This window comes from Balearica regulorum, chromosome 13 (genome assembly GCF_011004875.1).
Source record: "Balearica regulorum gibbericeps isolate bBalReg1 chromosome 13, bBalReg1.pri, whole genome shotgun sequence".
Classification (NCBI taxonomy): Eukaryota; Metazoa; Chordata; class Aves; order Gruiformes; family Gruidae; genus Balearica; species Balearica regulorum.
In genome coordinates, this window is record NC_046196.1 from 10,341,119 (window position 1) to 10,361,076 (window position 19,958).

At 42.9% G+C, this 19,958-nt stretch overlaps 2 protein-coding genes and 1 long non-coding RNA gene across 6 annotated transcripts in view; 1 reads left to right on the forward strand and 2 right to left on the reverse strand.

Moving 5' to 3' along the window:
• The window catches only part of CMTM4 (CKLF like MARVEL transmembrane domain containing 4), an 82,202-nt gene that overhangs the window by 19,426 nt on the left and 42,818 nt on the right, over positions 1-19,958 (reverse strand). The gene's annotated exons all lie outside the window — the stretch shown is intronic.
• On the forward strand, positions 1,062-18,124 carry CMTM3 (CKLF like MARVEL transmembrane domain containing 3). Its single transcript, XM_075765675.1, has 5 exons — positions 1,062-1,312; positions 10,442-10,597; positions 13,037-13,132; positions 14,427-14,544; positions 16,190-18,124. Exons 1-5 carry the CDS (start codon positions 1,199-1,201, stop codon positions 16,216-16,218), a joined length of 513 nt encoding a protein of 170 aa, XP_075621790.1. The 5' UTR covers positions 1,062-1,198; the 3' UTR covers positions 16,219-18,124.
• Positions 3,146-13,042, reverse strand: LOC142603704 (uncharacterized). Of its 3 annotated transcripts, none has more exons than XR_012837598.1 (3): positions 12,333-13,042; positions 3,528-11,727; positions 3,146-3,275 (listed from the first exon to the last, which is right to left on the reverse strand). It is a non-coding gene; the product is annotated as an uncharacterized LOC142603704 (long non-coding RNA). The 3 variants fall into 3 exon arrangements; XR_012837597.1 differs by lacking the exon at positions 3,146-3,275 and having other exon boundaries at positions 3,285-8,937; positions 11,035-11,727; XR_012837599.1 differs by lacking the exon at positions 3,146-3,275 and having other exon boundaries at positions 3,285-6,063; positions 8,799-11,727.

Here is a 19,958-nt window from a genome sequence, read left to right on the forward strand (position 1 = left end):
TGACTGTTTTGCTGTTCTCTTTTAAAGAATTTGTATTTTCATGTGTTCAACTTTGAATTTCCCACTGCATTTATATACAATTTTGCAAGTTTTGTTACCATTTTTCTTACATTTACAACTGTAGTCTCAGTGTTGCAATTTCACTGGTATGAGCTTCAGAGAAAATTGTCTTGTTTTTTTTAAACTTAATTATTTTCACCTGTATGAAAATTATTTTCATACTTGTCTTTCTCTAATAAAAAGAAAATAGAAATAGGCTTAAGTGCGTTATTTAACATTTATTTATTAAGTGCAGTTAAAGTAAAAATTACTTGATTTAAGGTACCAGTAGACATCATTAGGAACAGATTTTTTTCACCCTTGTTTGTGTTACTCGTTCCATGGATCACAGCGTTTCACGCTACATGAATGCTTTATTGCTGTGAGACCTTTTGATCCCCAAATTTTCATGTTTATGTTCAGAATAGCGCTGTCTCCCTAGTGTAATGCAATCGCAACCGTACTGATTATACAGTGCAATAAAGATAGTAGATAAAATTAGATTAGTATTATAAGCCACATAAACTATTTAAGCGTCTGTGTGGACTGCTGCTACAGATGCTTCTAGGCTCAGGAAGCCAACGGCAAAGTTCAGTGCCCTCGGCACCGGTGTGATTGTCCAAACCGAAACGCAAGTACCCCCGCGATGGAGGAGGGTCTCCAGGGTGATGCAGTGGCACGGCCGGCAGCAAACGGGGTACCCCGCACACCCCCCACCCACCCCGGCCGTGCGTGGCAAAGGCGGAGCGGGGCGCGCCACCAGCCGCCGCCACCAGCCGCCGCCACCAGCCGCACTCGGGCTCGGTCGGGCCCCGGGGCCCCGGCGTGGGGCTGGAGCCGGCTTCCCGCCGCCCGGTGCTGCCTGCGGCCCGGCTCCGCGCCGCCCCTGCGGGATCCCCCCTCCCCCCCCCCGAGCTGCGGGCAGCAACGGGATGGGGGCTGGGACGGGCTGCGGAGCCGCCCCGAGCGCGGGGCCGCCACCCCCCAGATTTGGGGATGCTGAAACTTTTTTTCACGTTTCCGCAGTGTCACTATTTCCGCTTCCCTCCTTCAAAAAAAAACCAAAAAAACACACAACCCACACACCCCCACCACACACACCCCACCCGAGCCGCCAGCGCTCCTCGGCAGCCCGCGGCCGCCGGAGCCCCTCGCAGCCATGGAGGAGCCCGAACCTGCGGAGCCTGCCGCGCCGCCGCCCGGGCTGCGCTCGCTCCTGCCCCCCCGGGAGTTCCTCTGCTCCCGCAAGGGGCAGCTCCTCCTCGCCGAGTCGGTAAGGGCGGGGGCAGCCCCGGGGCGGGGGGCCCGCATGGATTTTGGGGGGGGGGGGGAGTCGGGGCCCGACCGCAGCCCCCCGGCCCGAGGGCAGCGCTGCTGGTGAGGCCGGGGGCTCCGGGAGTGAGTGTGAGTGTGTGCGTGTGTGTGCGTCCCCGGTACGCGGCGGTCACCTCCGGAGCCTGGCGGTGTGAACGGGAGCGGGCTGCCCCGCGTCTCAGCTGAGCAGAGAGCCTTTCCCCTGCCCTTCATCCGTCCGGCCGCAGCGTGATGGCAGCCGAGGGAGAGCACAGCTGGGGGGGAAGCCTGGGGAACACGGGGGAAACTTGAGGGCTGAAAGTTTTAGTTCATTGTGTTCGGACAGAGCACATAAGGAAACCAAAATACTTGTCAGATTAAGCTTCAGCACCTTAAATGTGCTCCCCTTTAGCAGGAACCCTTTTTCAGTTAAAAAGGGCTTTGTTTTCGTTTTAACCTAATTTGCAGTGTGAATCCAGTCACCGCTCCTGACCAGATTTGCATCATCTCCTGCTGCCATCAGGGAGGCATGGTTTACAGACAGCTTGTCCTGAGTATGTCAAGAAAGATCTAACTCATTAATTTATGGTGTGTGGCATTATATAGGGGACCACGATCTCTCAGCTTTTATCCATAACCTCACGGAAGGACACGCTTGCTCACTGTGCTGGAGCCAGTTAGCTTGCTGTGAAAGTACCAATTAATCATTGGAAACAAGCTTAATATGGCGATAGCAGCACAGCTCACCTAGAAATACACCAATGGCTTGCTTTTAGGTTCAAGTTCTGAGATCTGGGCTGGTGGTAATTATAGGCCTTTGATTTTTGGTGAGATATACTTTCTGGTATTTTACTGGTAAAGGCCTGACAAATGAAACAGTGCCCACCAGGCAGGGAAAAAGAAAACTTACCCCCATGGAGAGTGGGTATTTGACAATCAAAAGTTAAATTTTAAGAGGAAGTTAGTTGATTGCAATGAGACCTTCAACATAATTTATACTAGTGTTTAAATTTATCATTATTTCTGAATTCTCTGTAATCTCAGCTGGAGTTTTGACAGCAGGTACTCAAATATTAGGACAGCACAAACTAGCAGTCAAGTCCGTGGAGTGCTGTTTGGATGTGTAAGGTGTCTCTGGCTGTCCACTGTGCTAGCTCAGAGAAGGAAACGAGGACGTTCAAGCAAGGGGAAGGGAAGGAAGAGGCAGCACCGCCAGGCTCCCTGAGCAGCCGTTCTCTGCCAGCCCTGTGAGTTGAGGAGGCTGTGGGCACACAGCTCTACCAGCCCCTGTGAGTTGAGGATGACTTCTGCGGTGGGGAACACGGGCCTCGGACTGGGTAGCAGCAGACCCCAGGCTGTACCAGCTCCACCAAAAATGATGTAAAAATTCCAGGTACCCCCTATCACTCATACAAAATCTTTAGTTTACAAAAACACACATTTAAAAGATACCAAAGCCCAACCAACTTTGCTCCTTTGGCACATATTTTTGTTACATACTATAACACACTGGAATTTCCTATACAAGTTTACAGCCAGTAAATTATGACTTTCAGACAGTCTGGCTTTTTAACATATCTGAATGATGACATATTTGAGGAATACTGTTTTGGTCATGGGATCAGACTCACCCTTTTGTTGTCATAGAGAAGTACTGATTATGCCTCCTCGGAGTAATAAAAACTGCTCTGTCTTGACAAAACAGGGATTTATCCTTTGTAAGGCTCTCAGGGCTTCCCGAGAGTTTGGCTGGCTGAAAGCAGCTCTAAAGTCCCCTCTGCCGAAGCTGCAGCGAAGTTTTCTGTGTGCTCCTCGCAGGCCAGCCCACGTGCTTCGGATGTCGTTTCCTGGCAGAGGGGAGGCTGCAGTAGTTTCTCTTCAGTTGTCTCAGTTTTGGCAGAAGAAATCCTTGAAGACAACACAGGCCCCAGAATAAATCCAGTCTGTATACAATTAGAGAAATGCAGTGCCAAATAATTGAAGATGAGTCCAAGTTAAATCTATCATAGTTTAAATCTGTGTTTCATCTTTAGCTTTGTATTTGTCTTGAATGTTTGATTTTTTCCTCTTTGACACAGTACTGATGTGGGGTGGGGTTGGGTTCTGCATAAAGGTATGTAAATAATATTCATGGGATACAGACTTTGAATGGTGTCATTTGTTCAGAAACAAAATGGGGTTCTCATTATTGTTACCTGGTATCTCTGTCACATTATTATTTATTTGGCAGCTTGGCAAGTCACAAGAAATGCACTTTATTTCTTGGTCTTTAAAGTCATGCAAATACTGGCATCTCTGCAGGTAGCTCAGAGGTTCTCTGTTCAGCTGTCAGAAACACCAAGTCAGTTTTTTCAACATTCAAAAAGCAAACCACCATATACGGAAAAATATATTACCAACAAAGCAAAGAAGCAACTCGCAAACATATCTTGGCTGGAGTAGATGGTTATACTTCTCCTTTTCACCCTAGGGCGGAAAGGGAACAGGAGTTGGCTTCAGCAAATTCCCTCAGCCCAGCGACCTTACTGGTTGCGTACTTGGTGGAAGTAACCTCATTAAAAAGTATTGTTCTGCCCAGTAGAAGTGGCTGGCAAGTGATCGGTTCAGCTGTCATAAGTTACAGCAGACCAACTCAGACTTTGTAAATTAAGACAAGTGCCACATTCACGCCAGCCCATTCCCTTCACTTGCACCGCTGGAGGCGGCTGGGAGCGCTGGTGCCCACAGCACAGCTCAGGGCGTTCCAGGGAAGGTGCCACAGGCAGCTGCACCGAGAGCATCAGAGCTCAGCGCTGCTGGCGAGGATTGCTTTGTTCAGATTGAAGGAAACTGCTACAACCACTTTTTAAAAATAACATTTACATACGTTTTCACATGAAGTGAGTATGGATCTTTACAATGTTCAGATGTAATTTTCATGTTGGCATGAAAACTGCTCTGTGGGCTATCAAGTCTGGGCATTCTGGTGCTTCCTCCAGAACAAGTTAGGCTGGTGATGAAGCTGATTACTGCTAGAAGTATAATTATAATCTCAAATTTTATTCAGAGAAGTAAGTTGGCCCCCCTACACTCCTTTTCCTTTTGATCTTCCTGCCTTATTAATTTTTTATTCCACCTGGGATAGCTACGCAGCCACAAGGAAGCAGTAACATCAAGTACATGTATAAGCTTTGCTGTCTCTCCTGACCTTATTTATTCTCACTGTCTTGCTCCTCTACTTTCTAATCACTGTTCTTTACCTGTCAGGTTGGGGGGTTTTTTTCTCTTTCTTTTTTCCTTTCTGTTTGCTCCCCATAGCATTTCTTCTAGATGTTTTAGCACTCTTAAGCTACTCATTTTTCCTAAATACTCAAGTTGCTATCGTGAAGGTCAGCATCTCATTTATGCTCTTTTCCCTCCTCTAGAGATGCATTTTTCAGTTCCCTCTGTCCCGCGGTGGAACCATTTAACAGCCACTCTCATACCTGCCCCCAGAGCTTGTCTAGACAAGATCCACGCATACACATTCTGCTCCTCACCCCGGCTATTTCAGTCAAGCTTTTGCGTTTGTCCTGGTGACTGCTTTAATTGGCATCTCCTTAGTCCCCTGAAGCCAGTATACAGAAGCACTACATATTTTTTAAATAAAAATATAGTATGAATATGTAAGGTTGTCCTGTATAAAGTTGTGTCAGCACAACGGTGATGCAAAGGATGTAGACATCATTGAGTCTTTTTTCCTCTTTTCCTGTCTGTCTTTTCAGTCTTCTCTGAACTGACCTTCATAACTGAAACTTCCAGCTGCTCTGTGTAAAGCCTCCTTCGAAGACAACCCCTGTGCCTCTCTCTGGATCTGTAGCCAGAAGGTGGCCTCTGCAGCTAATTCCGGGGGAATCAAGAACTTCACCTCCATGACAAGTATGACGGAGAAGTAGTAACTGAATAGCAGATCACTAAGTGATCTACTTTCTCTGCCAACAAACGATAACGAAATGCACTCCTGTCCAAAAGAGATCACCACTAGCCACTTTTTAAAATGTTTAAGCAAACCTGTTCTTTTCTGTGGAAACGAGCAGCAGGCATTTGACCGCACACAGCAGCGAGCAGAGGGTACTGGGACATGTATAGTAGCATGCAATGATGTCAGCTGCTTCCTGGCACCTGCATCATCCCTGGCAGGCTGCAGTGGGTCTGTTCTCCCTGCACAGAGGATACGGACACCTTCATGCTCTGCTATGACCTCAGCACTTCAGCAGTCCTCCCTCCCTCAAGAAGCACAGTGCTCTCTAACCATTGTAACTAATTATTTTTTTTAATTGCAAGGTGGTTATAGGATAAAATATAACTTCATAATGCCTGGCCCATTTAAGAATCCCAGTGACACAATATTAAGTAATAAGTACATGGGAGAAAATTACTTTTTGAAATGCAATATCAAAGAAATTCCTTTTAAAAAGAAAAAGTAATGTGTAATAGTTCTTTCTCTGTTATATATATTCCCATTCCCACAAAAAAGGTGCTGAATGAAGAATCAGGCCTCTTTTTTGCCAGGATTTTTTATAATCTTACCACTGCCAGACTATGAAAGGATCCTGCTCTGTTGTTTGCTGCACTACAGCTTTCTGCATCCAAATATTCCTCCAGTGAAGCTGGCAACAATCACGCTAACCGTTCAACAGCAGTGTAGGAACAACTCAGACTCCCAGCTGCTCTTAATGCCAAGGATGTAATCCCAAGGGAAAAAGAAACCTCCTGTGTAAAAATACAAATGGACAAAACTGATAAAACACTTTTTTTTTTTCCCTCTTCCAGAAGCAGCAGTGCTTTCCAAGTCTGAAAGTGCTAGAAATGAACTTAAACTGCATTGAGCCTCACAAACTTCCTCTCTAGCTTTTTAGCATAGACACAGAGCTGTTTTAGAAAAATGACAAGACCCCATTGCTTGACCTTTCTTTAAAATCACTTTTAAACATGCAGCTTCCGGAGAAAAGGTGCGAAATAAGCATGATGTGCAGCAATCATTTGACAGTCTTTAGAGGTGTCAGGCTGTGTTCTGAAGGTTGCTTTCGAGTTTGCAGTTTTTAGAGCAACTTTCAGTTTGCCAGATGTTTGTCTCAAAAACTTGAAATCTGTAAAAGTAGGTAGGTGTTCATTATTTCTGCGTACGGACTGGCACATCAATGTTTGTATTGTGGGAGGAGAAGTATATTTTTAAAATTACCAAGTTTTTAGATGACATCAAATGCTTCAGTTAGTTAGTAGCACTGCAATTAAATGGTCAGACAAGATAACAAGATTCCTACTCTCTTTCTTAATTCAGAAACGATAGTAACAGATAATATCCAATACTGCTGAGGGAGTCCATGCACTCCACCTGTCAGAAGGGGAAATGAGCTCTAAACAAAGAGCAATAAGAAATATCATCTAAAGCTCACAGCTTTTTTGGGGTCTTGTGTTACACAGGGCTGTCCCCCAGTTACCGAGTAGATCTGGCATTAAAATCCACATCAGGGCTGTGACGTAGCCACCAGGCAGACAAAAATATAAAAAAGAAAACCAAAGAACAAGCTGTAGCACCGTAACTGTCACCTGGCAGAGCCTTCAGGCACCTCCTTCCCTTTGTTTCTCTTGCTCTTTCTAACGTCTGTCTGCCTCCCATTCAAGCTTTTCCTCAGTGAAGACTGTAGCATCTAAAAATACCGTATTTCAAAACCTTCATTCTCAAAATCTGGTCCACTATTTAACATGGACCTCTTGGAGCAGGTCCAGAGAACACCACAAAAATGATCAGAGGGCTGGAGCACCTCTCCTGTGAGGAAAGGCTGAGAGAGTTGGGGTTGTTCAGCCTGGAGAAGGCTCTGGGAAGACCTTATTGTGGCCCTTCAATACTTACAGGGGGCCTACAAGAAAGCTGGAGGGACTGTTTACAAGGACATTTGGTGATAGGACAAGGGGTAATGGCTTTAAACTGAGAAAGGGTAGATTCAGACTAGATATAAGGAAGAAATTTTTTACAATGAGGGTGGTGAAATACCAGAACAGGTTGCCCAGAGACGTGGTAGATGCCCCATCCCTGGAAACATTCATGGTCAGGCTGGACAGGGCTCTGAGCAACCTGATCTAGTTGAAGATGTCCCTGCTCACTGCAGGGGGGTTGGACTTCATGGCCTCTAAAGGTTCTTTCCAACCCAGACCGTTCTATGATTCTGTTTCACAGAAAATGTTCCTTGGGCCATTTCAGGCTCTGAATGCCTCCAAAACAAGGAGTGATGCTTAATTGGAGAACAATTATCACACTTCATGTGAGATTCTTTCCCTTTTACTATTAGAATCAATAATCCTTTGAAATCAATGGACTTCTTGCAAATCAAGGGGCTTTTTTTAATGTGGCCTTGACATGCCCTCCCCATGCACAACAGGCTGCTGACAAGTAGAGTCAGGAGCAGAGACCTGGGATGGGCTGGACTCAAGCCCACCACCCAAGGTGGTGGTGATGGCAAGAGTACATAAGGGCTGAGGAACAGGCAGCAGGACACTGCTATGATCCTACCAATAACTGAGGGGTTGATTTGAGCAAGTAACCAGCCTGTTAACTAGATTTTAAAATGGACAACTAATACTTCCCCAGATGCCAGCTTCTCCGGATCGGACCAAATTAGAAAGCTGAAATGCTCAGACTCATCCTTTTGTCTCTTTACCAACTTATCTTGCACTCAAGCAGGAATCCTGCCAGCACACCAGCCCACTGGAGCAGGAGCCCCTTGGCATGCTCTTGCCACAAAACAAAGTTTCTGTTTGCATCATGAGCCATGTTACAACAGGGTCTCGGGCACTGCACTGTATTTCAAACCACTTGGACCTGCCCAGGGCCATCAGGGTGAGGGAAAGACAGTGGGGAACCTTAAGTTACACAAATTGCCATAAGGCTGATCTTAAGGGAACACAAAGGCTCTTCGTTTCACCTAACAGTTAACGCTTCTGACAGAAAAACTTTTCCTCCATATAACAGCAGACGGAGTGCAGGAGTCACCGTATCAAACAGAATCGAGATCAAAGTGATCTCTGCTGTGCATCATCAACTTACACATCTGAAATTTGCCTCTCTACTTCCTCTCGCTGCTGTAGTATGATGTATTATTTAACACTGCATTTAATTCTTTCATAAGAGATCTACCAAGTTCAGTTCAGGTCTAATGTTCTGCTATTGAAAGGGGGTTGTTTGGTCCTATCCTGAACGTGTCTCCACCTTGCTGCTGTTCGTCCCTGCATACTTCTCTGTCTCTACACCTCAGCTGTCACACACTTTCCTTTATCCAGGAAGTGATTTCTTTTTAAACTAAGAAAACATGAAGCCACATCTAAATTATGCTCCACAAATGTGAGTAAAGCAGATTCACAAAGTTAAAGTCCAGTCCTTTCTGGTTTTATTCTGTGATGGTGGGAAGGGAACAGGCAGTATGATAGGAAGGAGGAAGAAGTCCTCTCACCTCCTAGTTTTCAAGTTCCGTTATCTCCACTTCTCTTCAGACAGTACTTAGCACTTTTCATTCGCAGAAATGAAATACCATGTTAAGGATAAGATACAGTGAATGAGTTCCCTCTGCTGTATGAAAACTCTAGAAAAACCTGCAAAGAGGCTATATAAGCAATAAGCAAATAATAATAGAATAAATAATGACAAATAGGATAAATATTAACAGGTAACAGGCCTCGATGCAGACGTGAACTCTATATATTATACCAGATCAGTTTCTTACAACCCAATGAAACGAGAACAATGCATAGGCATTTTAAGATAAATATAGTATCTTACTAAAAATGTCACATCCTCTCAAACTTCACCACCCAGTCCTAATGGATCAAAACAATATACTCCAGTTATCAGCATCCTGGTCAAGAACTGACTGCTTTCTCCAAAAACTGGGCTTAAAATAATGGCTCGTTAATTAATTAAGAAATTATTTCCACAGGATTGAGCTGCTTAGTTGTCCCCTCAATGGGCTCTTGATACATGTATTTGAGGGTTGACTGACCTCTCATAGGAGTAATTATTAATTAATAATTATTTATAGGAGCCTTATCTTTCAAGTATAATAATGATTTTTTTTTTTTTTTTTTTTTGAGATACAGGTGGCTCCCAGGAACACATGGTAGCAGCAAGCAAATAAATCCATAGATCTGAAATTTAATGAGGCAAATGCAATGATTGTCACAGTCCAAACATTTATGCTTTTCAAGAAGCCACATCTGCCTTCAGATGTGCCATCTGGGGGAAAATAACACATCTATATTAAGTACTACATGAGTGAGAATGTCAGTGTTCCAATTTTGAAGTTAAAAAAAAAATCCTTGTAATCTAATACTTGAACAGTACCTACTGCTATGGTGACCAAAAGCATCTCTGAGCATTGCTAAGGCAGAGATTTGTCTCCAAGAGGAAAGGCTGAATTGAGCAGCTCAGGTGTAAACTATCACATCATATTCACACTTACATTTTAATTGAATGGGAAAACAAATGCCATTTTTATTATTTTGTACAGTTAGGAAACATGATGGAGATAAATCTATGGGAGTTATCTATCCTGTTATTCTCTAAAGCAGCTGTCTACAATGGAAAACTACAGCCAGAGACTCCAGAAGTCACAGAATAATTAATTCTCAGCTCTTCTCTATCCATCAACAGCAGACTTTTTTCTTTCAGCTCTAAGAAGATTATAAATGCTGAGTTACTTTGGGCTATCTGAGCAATGATTTGGATTCCAAATGAGAACTGTCACAGTTGAAAGGTTAAAGCTCTTTTGCTTGGCAATGCCCCACTCTATTTTCAGAATTATGTTGTCAGAACTGTTTACAATCCAGAGCAAATTACTGACTCAGAGAGGTGCAAATCCACTGAGCTCTCTGGAAAGTCAATTTCACACACATTGAAATAAATATCATTACTGTAGATTTATTCCAAGCTAAACAAGAAAATTCATTTGTCCAAGAGAAAAAAAAAAAAGTAGAAGCAAGATATGCCATCACCAGCAGCACTGACAGAAATCGCAGGGAGAATTACGCTTCAAAGCTGCTCAGCTGCCTGAGGCTCTGCTATTCCATGTGAATAACTCAAGTTTTCCCTTTACCATAGGTGCTGTCATTTATCATCTTTATCTGCTATATTGCATCTCTAGCTGCCTCTTTCATGATGGCCCCACTCCTAGAGTTTCTGCTGGCACTGTTTCTCTTTTTTGCCTATGCCTCCAAACTTAATGAGAAGTTTAAAGGACTCTACTGGCCTTTGACGGTAAGTGAAATGTGCAACATAAAAACACAGATTTAATTGTACAGTATAACATGAGTAAAAGGCACTATATGGGAGTTTAGGGTGATTTAACAACTTCACCCTTATTATAAACCTGTCTGTATTGCCTGTCATTCAAAAGGTCCCAAAGCACTCTAAACTACTCTGTACTACATACTATACCTTTCTTGGTGCTGACGCAAACCATGGTCTTACTGAAACACAGAATTTATGCCTGATTCCAGGCAAATGCCTTAGTCCTGGATCTTCAGAAGCAGGCAACATCAGCCTAACTAAGTCTGACCACTGCTGGGATCTCCTTAATACTGCCACCCTTACAAATGGGGAAACTGAGGCGTGCTATATAGTAATGCATATACTTTAGTGAAGTGCTTTAAAATTCTCAGGTAAGCACTGCTGAGATGTGGAGTCATACTCACATGCAAACAACCTGACAGCTCCTCCTGCTCGGGGGGGGAAGCCCTGCAGCTCTTGCTGACAGATGCTCATTCACAGAAAGGAAACCAGTGGCTGTTCATTGGGGAGTTCGCAGGTTTGTAGTCGCAGGCGATTACTGCACGCTGGCCACTGGATGTCTCTGTTGCTTCAAACAGAGCAATGGGAGCATTTGTCTAGCAGTACAAATACTTAAAAAAAAAAGCTATTCCAATCGATCTGGATTCTCTTGTGGTACAGTCCAGCAATAGTTCGTCACAGTGAGATTTGAACTAGAGCTCTCGATGTATAAAAATAACAGTAGTAAGGCCACTGGTGGATACAAGAGCAGTGACTTTGACTGTGACAGTCTGCATGGTTTTCAAATGCTAATCGCAGTTCCATCTTTTTCCCATTTTCTACATGCATCTGATTCCAGAACTAAGACAAAAAAGCACTTGTATGTTTATTATGTCCATTACCATAATACACTCCAGCCACAGAATGCAGATAACTGACCTTGTCTTGACTTCAGAAGAGTCAAGTTTCTTGTAGGATTTGTTTTGAGACGGTATCTTATTCATCCATCTGTTCTGAAAAGGCAGAAGATCTAATTGTGAACAGAGGTCAAGATACCATTATTCCAGCTCACATGAATTACACATGCCCTGGGAATCACAGCTTTTTATTTAATTGTCCTGGTTTCAGCTGAGAGGATTGATTTTCTTCATAGTAGCTAGTGTGGGGATATGTTTTGGATTTGTGCTGGAGACAGCATTGATAATATAGAGATGTTTTTGTTCTATGGACCTACTGTTGAGCAGTGTTTACATGGGGCCAAGGCCTTTTCTGCTTCTTGCACTGCCCTGCCAGCGGGATGGCTGGGGGTGGACAAGAAGTTGGGAGGAGACACAGACAGGACAGGTGACCCAAACTGACCAAAGGGATATTCCATACTATATGACATCATGCTCAGTTTATAAGGAGCTTGGGGGAAGGGGGGGGGGGCAGCAGCGTTCGGAGCGATGGCGTTTGTCTTCCCAAGTAACCATTAGCGTGACAGAGCCCTGCTTTCCTGGAGATGGCTGAACACCTGCCTGCCCATGGGAAGCGGTGAATGAATTCCTTGCTTTGCTTTGCTTGTGCGCGCGGCTTTTGCTTTACCTATTAAACTGTCTTTATCTCAACCCACGAGTTTTCTCACTTTTCTAATTCTCTTCCCCATCCCGATGAGGGGGGGAGTGAACGAGCAGCTGCATGGTGCTCAGCTGCTGGCTGGGGTAAAACCACGACATTAATGTACAGTTCAGAGATGCTGTTGCTCCAGCACATCACTGCTTGTAGTACAGGGCATGGCCCCTGCCCTGCAGAGCTGCAGCCTCAGCCACAGAAGTGCCTGTTTCAATGATGGCAACAGGCACGTTCACTTCAGGCTAGCTGTTGGAGTTACAGGTGTACTTGCTTAGTATAAACCATAGTTGTAAACACTACAGGTGTTTAGTTCCTAAATGAGGAGCTCCTGAAGACAGGCCTACTTCTATATAGAAGCAAGCACATGCCTGTTTCCCATGGGAACTGGTACACTCCTCCAGAGCCTTTGGTACTGCAGGAGTTCTGCTTAATGATGAGAGAGGTTTTAAGGCAATTCAAGCGATTCTTCCATTAGAGCCCTTGCTGTGCTCCAGTTAAACATCACAGAAAGACAGCCCTTCTCTGCCTGAAGAGGGGTCTGCCTGACATACACATATTAAAAGTAGGATTTATACCGACATCTGTAAGAGCAGAAGCATATGCCAAGATTCCGGTCATCTTGCATTTAAAAATACTTCCCAGATGAGCAAGTCATCTGCTACAAAATACCATGCTCTAGTCACACTCCAGCATCAGGTGAGTCCACTGATGCAACAACAAAGGTTTTTAACAGTCATTTCTGAAATAATTTTTAGAGGAGTTTGTACATTGGAATTACATGACTAATCTGAGAACGCTACACTGCTTATTTTACAGGATTTCTTGCGGTGCGTCACTGCTGCCATTATTTACTTTGCCATTTCAATTGCTGCTGTCTCAAAATATAACGACGGAGCATCTAAAGCAGGAGGAGTAAGTAGATGTGAGCTTTCCACTTAGGTATTTTGGCAAACTGCATATGGACGTACGTTAGAAAGAATTCCATTTTGACCCCCATTGCAAGTAGTAGAAGTTTCTTCAGTGAACTAACTGAGAATTAGATTTGCCTAAATCTAAGAAATCATTGGTTATTTCAAAAAACAGGTTTTGAATCAATGAATAGTTTTTTCATCCTAACAGTGCTGCTCAGCGTTAACTGTACTACTTAGGGAAGGCATCTATTCTCCTTAATTTCACCAGCTGTACAGGGAAGGTAAACTTCTTTCTTCCTGCAAGGAACATCAAGATTTTTGAATAGAGGGAATAATAATAATAAATAATAATAATAAAGAAATCAAACCTGTAACTACTAAGAACAGTCTAAATTAAGTAACTTCAGCCTCCTGCCTCTACTGCTTAATTTTATTTGGATGAGTTGAAATAAGAGCAGTATCATCTTACCTTCCAGTGTATGGACTGCCCAGGAGAGAGCTTTCATCAATAGCATTTTGTGTTCAGAAATAAGATACAGCCTCTCCATCTGCAACTTGACTCTAAGCATCAATAATGTAGGCAACATAAATAAAATTTGCATAATAATTTTAAAAGATAGGGAAGAACAATACCCAGTAGTTTTAGCCAGCAACCCTTATCAAACCATCCCAAGTCATACACAATTTCAAAACAAAGATCTTGTTTTAGTCTTTGTCACTCAGTTTAGACATGGAGCAATGCAACACAGCATTTGCCCTAGCTTCTCAGACTGAAAACCAGCCTCTTCCTGCCACACTGCTGCTTCTTGGACACTAAATAGGTACCCCCAGAATCATTTTATCTCCATCTAGTTCACTCTGCAATAGACATGTCTCCTTGCAAACCAGTAAAAAAAAAAAGTTTCCAGAGAAACTGAGGCAATTTCTTGGTGGCAAAGAGATGTCCTGGGGTGGCAGAAGCGCGGGTTACATTCTCCTGTAGCTCCCGGCACAGGGCAATGCTGATGCTCAGAACATGCCCAGAGCCAGAGAGTGATGTAGCCTGGGGAAGGGCTAAGGACGCTTCTGATAGAGCAACTGCAGGGATCACTGCTCAGGCTCCCAAATTAGCTGTGATTCAGTTGATGCCAGTGGGTCACGAGACATTTCCCTTCCCTGTCTTTTTAGAAAGGCACAGGTCAAAAGAATCAAGCCCACGTTTTCTTTAAGAATTTTTCTTGTGTTGGTTAGGCTTATTTTGGTTTGTCATTGATGGACACGAACTGTTGTTAGAGAGTATCATTTTGCCATTTTAGGTGTTTGGATTTGTAGCCACGATAGTGTACGCCATCGATTTCTACATAACCTTCAATGACCTGGTTACTTTTCTCAAGCAAGGCAGTTCTGATTCCCCTGAAGGGCACAAGTCAGAAGGTAGGTAAAATTCCCCATTTTGGTTATACGAGCACATAACGTGAGATTTTCTTCTCCATTTCACCATCCACAGGGAAGCAAAAGCACTCACTTAGTAATAACAGTTTCTACTCTTAGCTACCTTGGTTTTGTATGCTACAAGTACACTGAATTATGAAGCTGCTTAGTCTTAAAATACAACAACTGGAATTTCAGTGATTTATAAAGATAACTAGCAAGCCAGGAATGTGAAGTTTCTCAGAGTTTTGTGCCATCTAACTTTGAAAGGCCCCAAATAAAATTATAGAAATTATTGTGCAGCACAGACTTTCTTCCTCTCACCAAGATGTCTTACTTTAAAAATAAACTTAATAATTAACACCCATTAGTCCATAGTCTTTCATGCCCAATAAGACTTTTCTCTATCACAATTACCTCTTATTCAGTGTCAAGCTTTGGCCACCTGTGTACAAATGACCTCAATATCCAAGGGCCACACAGCATAAAATTAACAAGATTGTTATCAAATTTCTTTCTAATATAGGAGGTGCGATCTACCTCAAATCAGATAGATTCACTTAGACAAAGATAAAAAGAGGGACCCGCTGTTAGGAATTCAAACCCATTTCACGTCAAATCAGGACATAAGTAGCTGTATTGCAGTACCCAGGAGCCCAAATCGGGCATCATGCCCGTTACTACTCGTTGCACACACACACAGATGAAAGACTGCTCCACACAAAACCAAAAAAGTCACAAAACCCAAAAAAACACCCCACACAAAACCAAAACCCACAAAAGCCCTGAAAATCAAACACCCAAAATGCGTACAGAATCCTAGAAGGTATATAGTAATGCTAACAGTCTCTTCTAGGTACTTTAGTAGACTGTTAAATGTTTTGCAAGCTTTAGGCCAGAAAGAGACACAAAGAAAAGAAGAATTAATGGAACAGCTCACAGGAAACAGACTAAAAACTGAACTGCCCTCAAGAAGAAGATCAGGTGACAAGGGAACAAAATTAGGCTAAAGATTAGATGTCATTTCCTTGGAGATATAGAGAGAAATATATAAACTTACAAATATGCAGTCACACAGCTTTGTGTCAATGAGCTGACCATGCAAGAAGGACTGTGCCCTGCAGCATTCTTCCTCCAGCACAAACTTGTGTTCACGCTGGGGCTCTCAACTGCCGAGGCCAGAAATCCCTTGGTTCCTTGCAAGCTGAGTTTCAAGCTTGGGCAAGAGGTAGCTCTATAGGCCTATTGGGATTTCTCAATGTTTTAAAGCTTCTGGTTTTCTGATACGTTTAACTGGCAGTGTGTAACCGTGACCCACAGCAAACAGCAATATTCTAGTACAGGAAGCATGTCTTCAGCAGACTTCCTCTTGGTGGCCATGCTAACAATCCCTCTGCAACTTCTTTCAGCTGTTACCTACGTTGTAGCAGTCTAAGTGCCTCTCAGCAGCGTTTCTCAAGTCTTTTGGAACACCATTTAAAGCTCCATCTTGTTTGAACTGTCATTTTACAAGCTTTTTCCTAAATACACCGCATCCTTTGAAGCAGACACCTGCTGAAGAGCAGCATATCTCTCCCAGCAAGAGCTAAAGCTGACATGGAGATTTCTAGTTTTCATTTTCATTATTGTTCCTTGTTTTAAATTTCAGATGAGAACTCAGATTCCGACTCTGACTGAAGAACCAAACACCAACCAAGCGTGAAGGGAAGATGATCAAGCACTATCCTCTTTGCTGAATGCACTGCCAATTGAAATATCTCCCTTATTTCAGCCTCAGTATCCTCTTTCCACCTCACTGTTTATGGAATCACCAAAGCACAGACAGGGCAGCGATGTGGAAAAGGAGACTATTCCCAATGCCATTAGACACTCCTTCAGAACTACAGATTTCACAGTAGCAAAACAACACATCTCAATTCTCCATTGCCCCCCTTATTCAGCACTACAACGTACTGACTAAACAGGAACATAGTATTTTAAATGTATAAGCGGAGCTTTTAATATGCTTTCTTCATTCCAAATCTTTAACACTTACAGCTTTTATGCTTCTTACTGTGCCAAAGAAGAGAGGCTCAGAATGCCTCCACTTTATTTGTATTTTTCTTGATTAACTAAGAGTATTTCTTTATCTGAAGTCTGAATATTCCACTATCTCAAGCACTGAAGGCATACATTATAGTTAACATGTTGGTTTCAATACATTTGAATCTACTGCCTATCTGTGACAAGAAACAGTGACAACTGGAAAGCTGCAGCAAGAACAAGCCTCAAAGTATAATTGTGCTGCAGGGTAGCTGGCTCATCAAACGTTCAGTATCACTTTAAGCTGCTTGGATGGGGTCACATCCCATCTTCTGCAATTTCACCACAGGTATGAGGTAGAACATCACCTTACCGGCCCCCTTCCTACCATTTGTGTGGAAGCCCTTGCACGTGTTTGCATATACATGTAAGGAAGGCTTGCCAAATACCATCCAATATGATCTGCCTATCAAAGCCTGCAAATATCTGTGTGCAAGATATGACTGTCTGATCTCATGCTCTGTGTTGCGAACACTGGTCCTCCCATGAGGAGTAGCAGCACTGGGCTTAGTCTGCTTGGTTCGCAAAACAGACAACAGTTTCTGTAAAACTCAGCATACCTGGGCCCCAGGAGAGCAATACATCCTTCCCGCTGTGAAAAGGCAAAAAACCCAACCTCCAAACTAAAGAATGTCTTTAAAGAAATTAATTTTTCCTAGACCCCTTTTTTTTTTTTGGGGGGGGGGGGGGGGGGGGGTGTACGTATTTTTTTGTTTTTTTTCCCTACTGGAAGGACATGATTTATCTCATGGTCTAGTACTCTGTGGGGGGGGAAGCCTTCTGAATTTATAAGAAGGTGTTTTCATGGGTAGCACAACTTACCCTGAAATATTTGTGCCTCCCTATAAACGCATACTGCTTGGAAAAAGCATGGCATGCTCCTTATATATGGCATCAGACAGGTCTATTTCAAAGAAACCTGTATACATTTAAAAAAAAAATTAATATAGTACCAGAACAGGTGGCCTTAACAAAAAGTAATTAAAATGACAGCAGATGGTACTAACAGAGTAAATTAAAAACAGCGATAAAACAATAAAGGCAGATTTCCTTTGAAACAAAATTACTGCTTGGGTTCCAGTTCCCTGCTAGCAGCTGGCTGCTGACAGGCAGAAACACAGTACCTAACAGCGAGCAGGTGCTTGGGAAGGTGCTGGCCAGATTCAGAGTTGTCCAACAGGCAGTTCCTACACCTCCCATTTCCAGACCACTGAATAAAAGCACAACAAATGGTTGCCTCCAAATGTGACAAATACTCTTTGCTTTTATGAGAAAGAGGTCTTTGGACCTCTTCTGGTATGAAATTCCATGTTTCTTTCATTTCTATTGTCGTATTTTACTGGCACACACTGTGACGTCAGGGGACCTGGGCTCATTTTTATATTCCATCATTTTGTATTTCTCTTTTTTAATTAAAAAAAAAGTACTGCATGTCACAGCTGGAAACTAGTACATGGTTAATATTTAGAAACCATGCTGGATTAAACCTCTTTTAATAGAAGTATTGGGCGTCTTTACTTATTTTAAGACCTGGTTTTACTGCCTTGACTCTGACCAGCGAGAGTAATGGCATTTCAAGAAACTCCATCAGGAAGGACGCTGTGTGCTGGGGAGGAGACGATAGCACAGAGCCAGCACTGCAGACCATTCACCCATGCTTACACATCTTGCAAGGAGAAACTTCATCTTCAGCGCTAAGCATGAAAGAATTTAACCAAGAATTAGTTTTAGCATATTTAGTGAACATTGGAGATACACGGCTCTTACATGGCAACTAGGAACATTGTAAACAACAATCCCCTTGGGGTTTACCTTCCGCAGACACATTATATCCTGAAATCTGCTAAGGTTTCCTAGTAATTTTTTTGCACTGGAATACTACTGAAATCAACAGAAGAGACAAACAAAATTGCTCATTAGTTGCTTCAGGACCACTTTAGCAGGCATACAATTAATTGCTTGTCCAGAGAATCTCATTATTAGCATTCAAGTATTTGATGATTTCATTTATTTCTAAGCAGTTTGCTCCCAGGGTCAAACACTTGCATAAGATTCCAGCCTGTTATTTAAAAGGATCTGTTTCCATGATTGAAATAAAATACACTTCTGTATTTTATTAATATAATTTCAGAAAAAAAAATTTAATTTAAAATAATTACTTTAAGGCCAATTCTGATGGGGTCGGGGGGGGGGGGGGGGGAACCTGACTCAGTCTTGTGTTCATCTCCTGCCAGAAACATTGCACTAAGTTCGGAGTCTAGTGTAGGGCAGAGGAAAAGTCTGCCTGGTTTTTTGGCTTGCTTTGCTTGCTTGTTTTTCCTGAACTGACAAGATCAGAATAGCAGGAGCACTGGTTTCTATGCAATTCAGGATTTGCGACACAAGCATAATGTTACCCCTGCAGCATGGGGACCTTATTGAAGTTCTTATTTTGGTGTACCAGCAGAGTCAAACATCTCTTTTCAACCACAGTACAGTTTTGTTCCAAACAGCAGCCACTTCCAAAACCCACACAGGCCAATACATGCCTTCATTACAACTACAGCACAGCTATTCCCATTTTGAATTCCTGTGCTTGTTGAACAGCACTCAGCAGTAGACAAACCTAGACAGTGATGAGAGTTCCCAATACCAAGTGTGGAACAAATCTATGTAGAAACAGTGCAAGAAGTCTTACAATATCAACGCTGTGAATCAAAGCCACTAACAGAAGGAAAAACAATCAGCTGGCATCAAAGATGAATGACTTCATACAGCTCTCTCACTGTTTGAAGGTCTCTCTCCCCCTGCTTCTCCCAACTCCTCCTATCAAAAAGCTTGTATACTTATCCGCGCGAGATTTGTTCAGTCTTGCGTGGTGATTTTGGACAGGTGATGTTATAAGGAATTCAAAAGACCTTTCCAGGCAGCCTGTTTAGATTCTCACTGAAATAAAAGGGTCAACTGCCCTTTTCACACTTTGTCCATTACTCCACTTAATTTTGCTTTTCACCTGATATTGTTCAAAGTTCTGTAAGTCGTAAATTTCCAACTGACAAAGTAATTTCCAAGATACTGAGTGAAAAGTGATGTATCTCTGCCTATGTGGTATTTGAGAAGAATACTTCCACCAGCCTAGTGTGTTGGAAAGCAGAAGACAATTTAATGCTCTGCATAGCAAGCAGATGTTTTTCATTCATTATGCTTCTGGTAAGAGTTCATTGTGCAAATTTCTAAGCCTGAATTTTATAGCTGCATCTTCCCCTGCTAGGAGAGCAGCAGCCTGTATTATTAAGTGAGCATGTAATTGTAACCAAACACTAACACAGTGCATGTTTCTGACACCTGTACTTTCT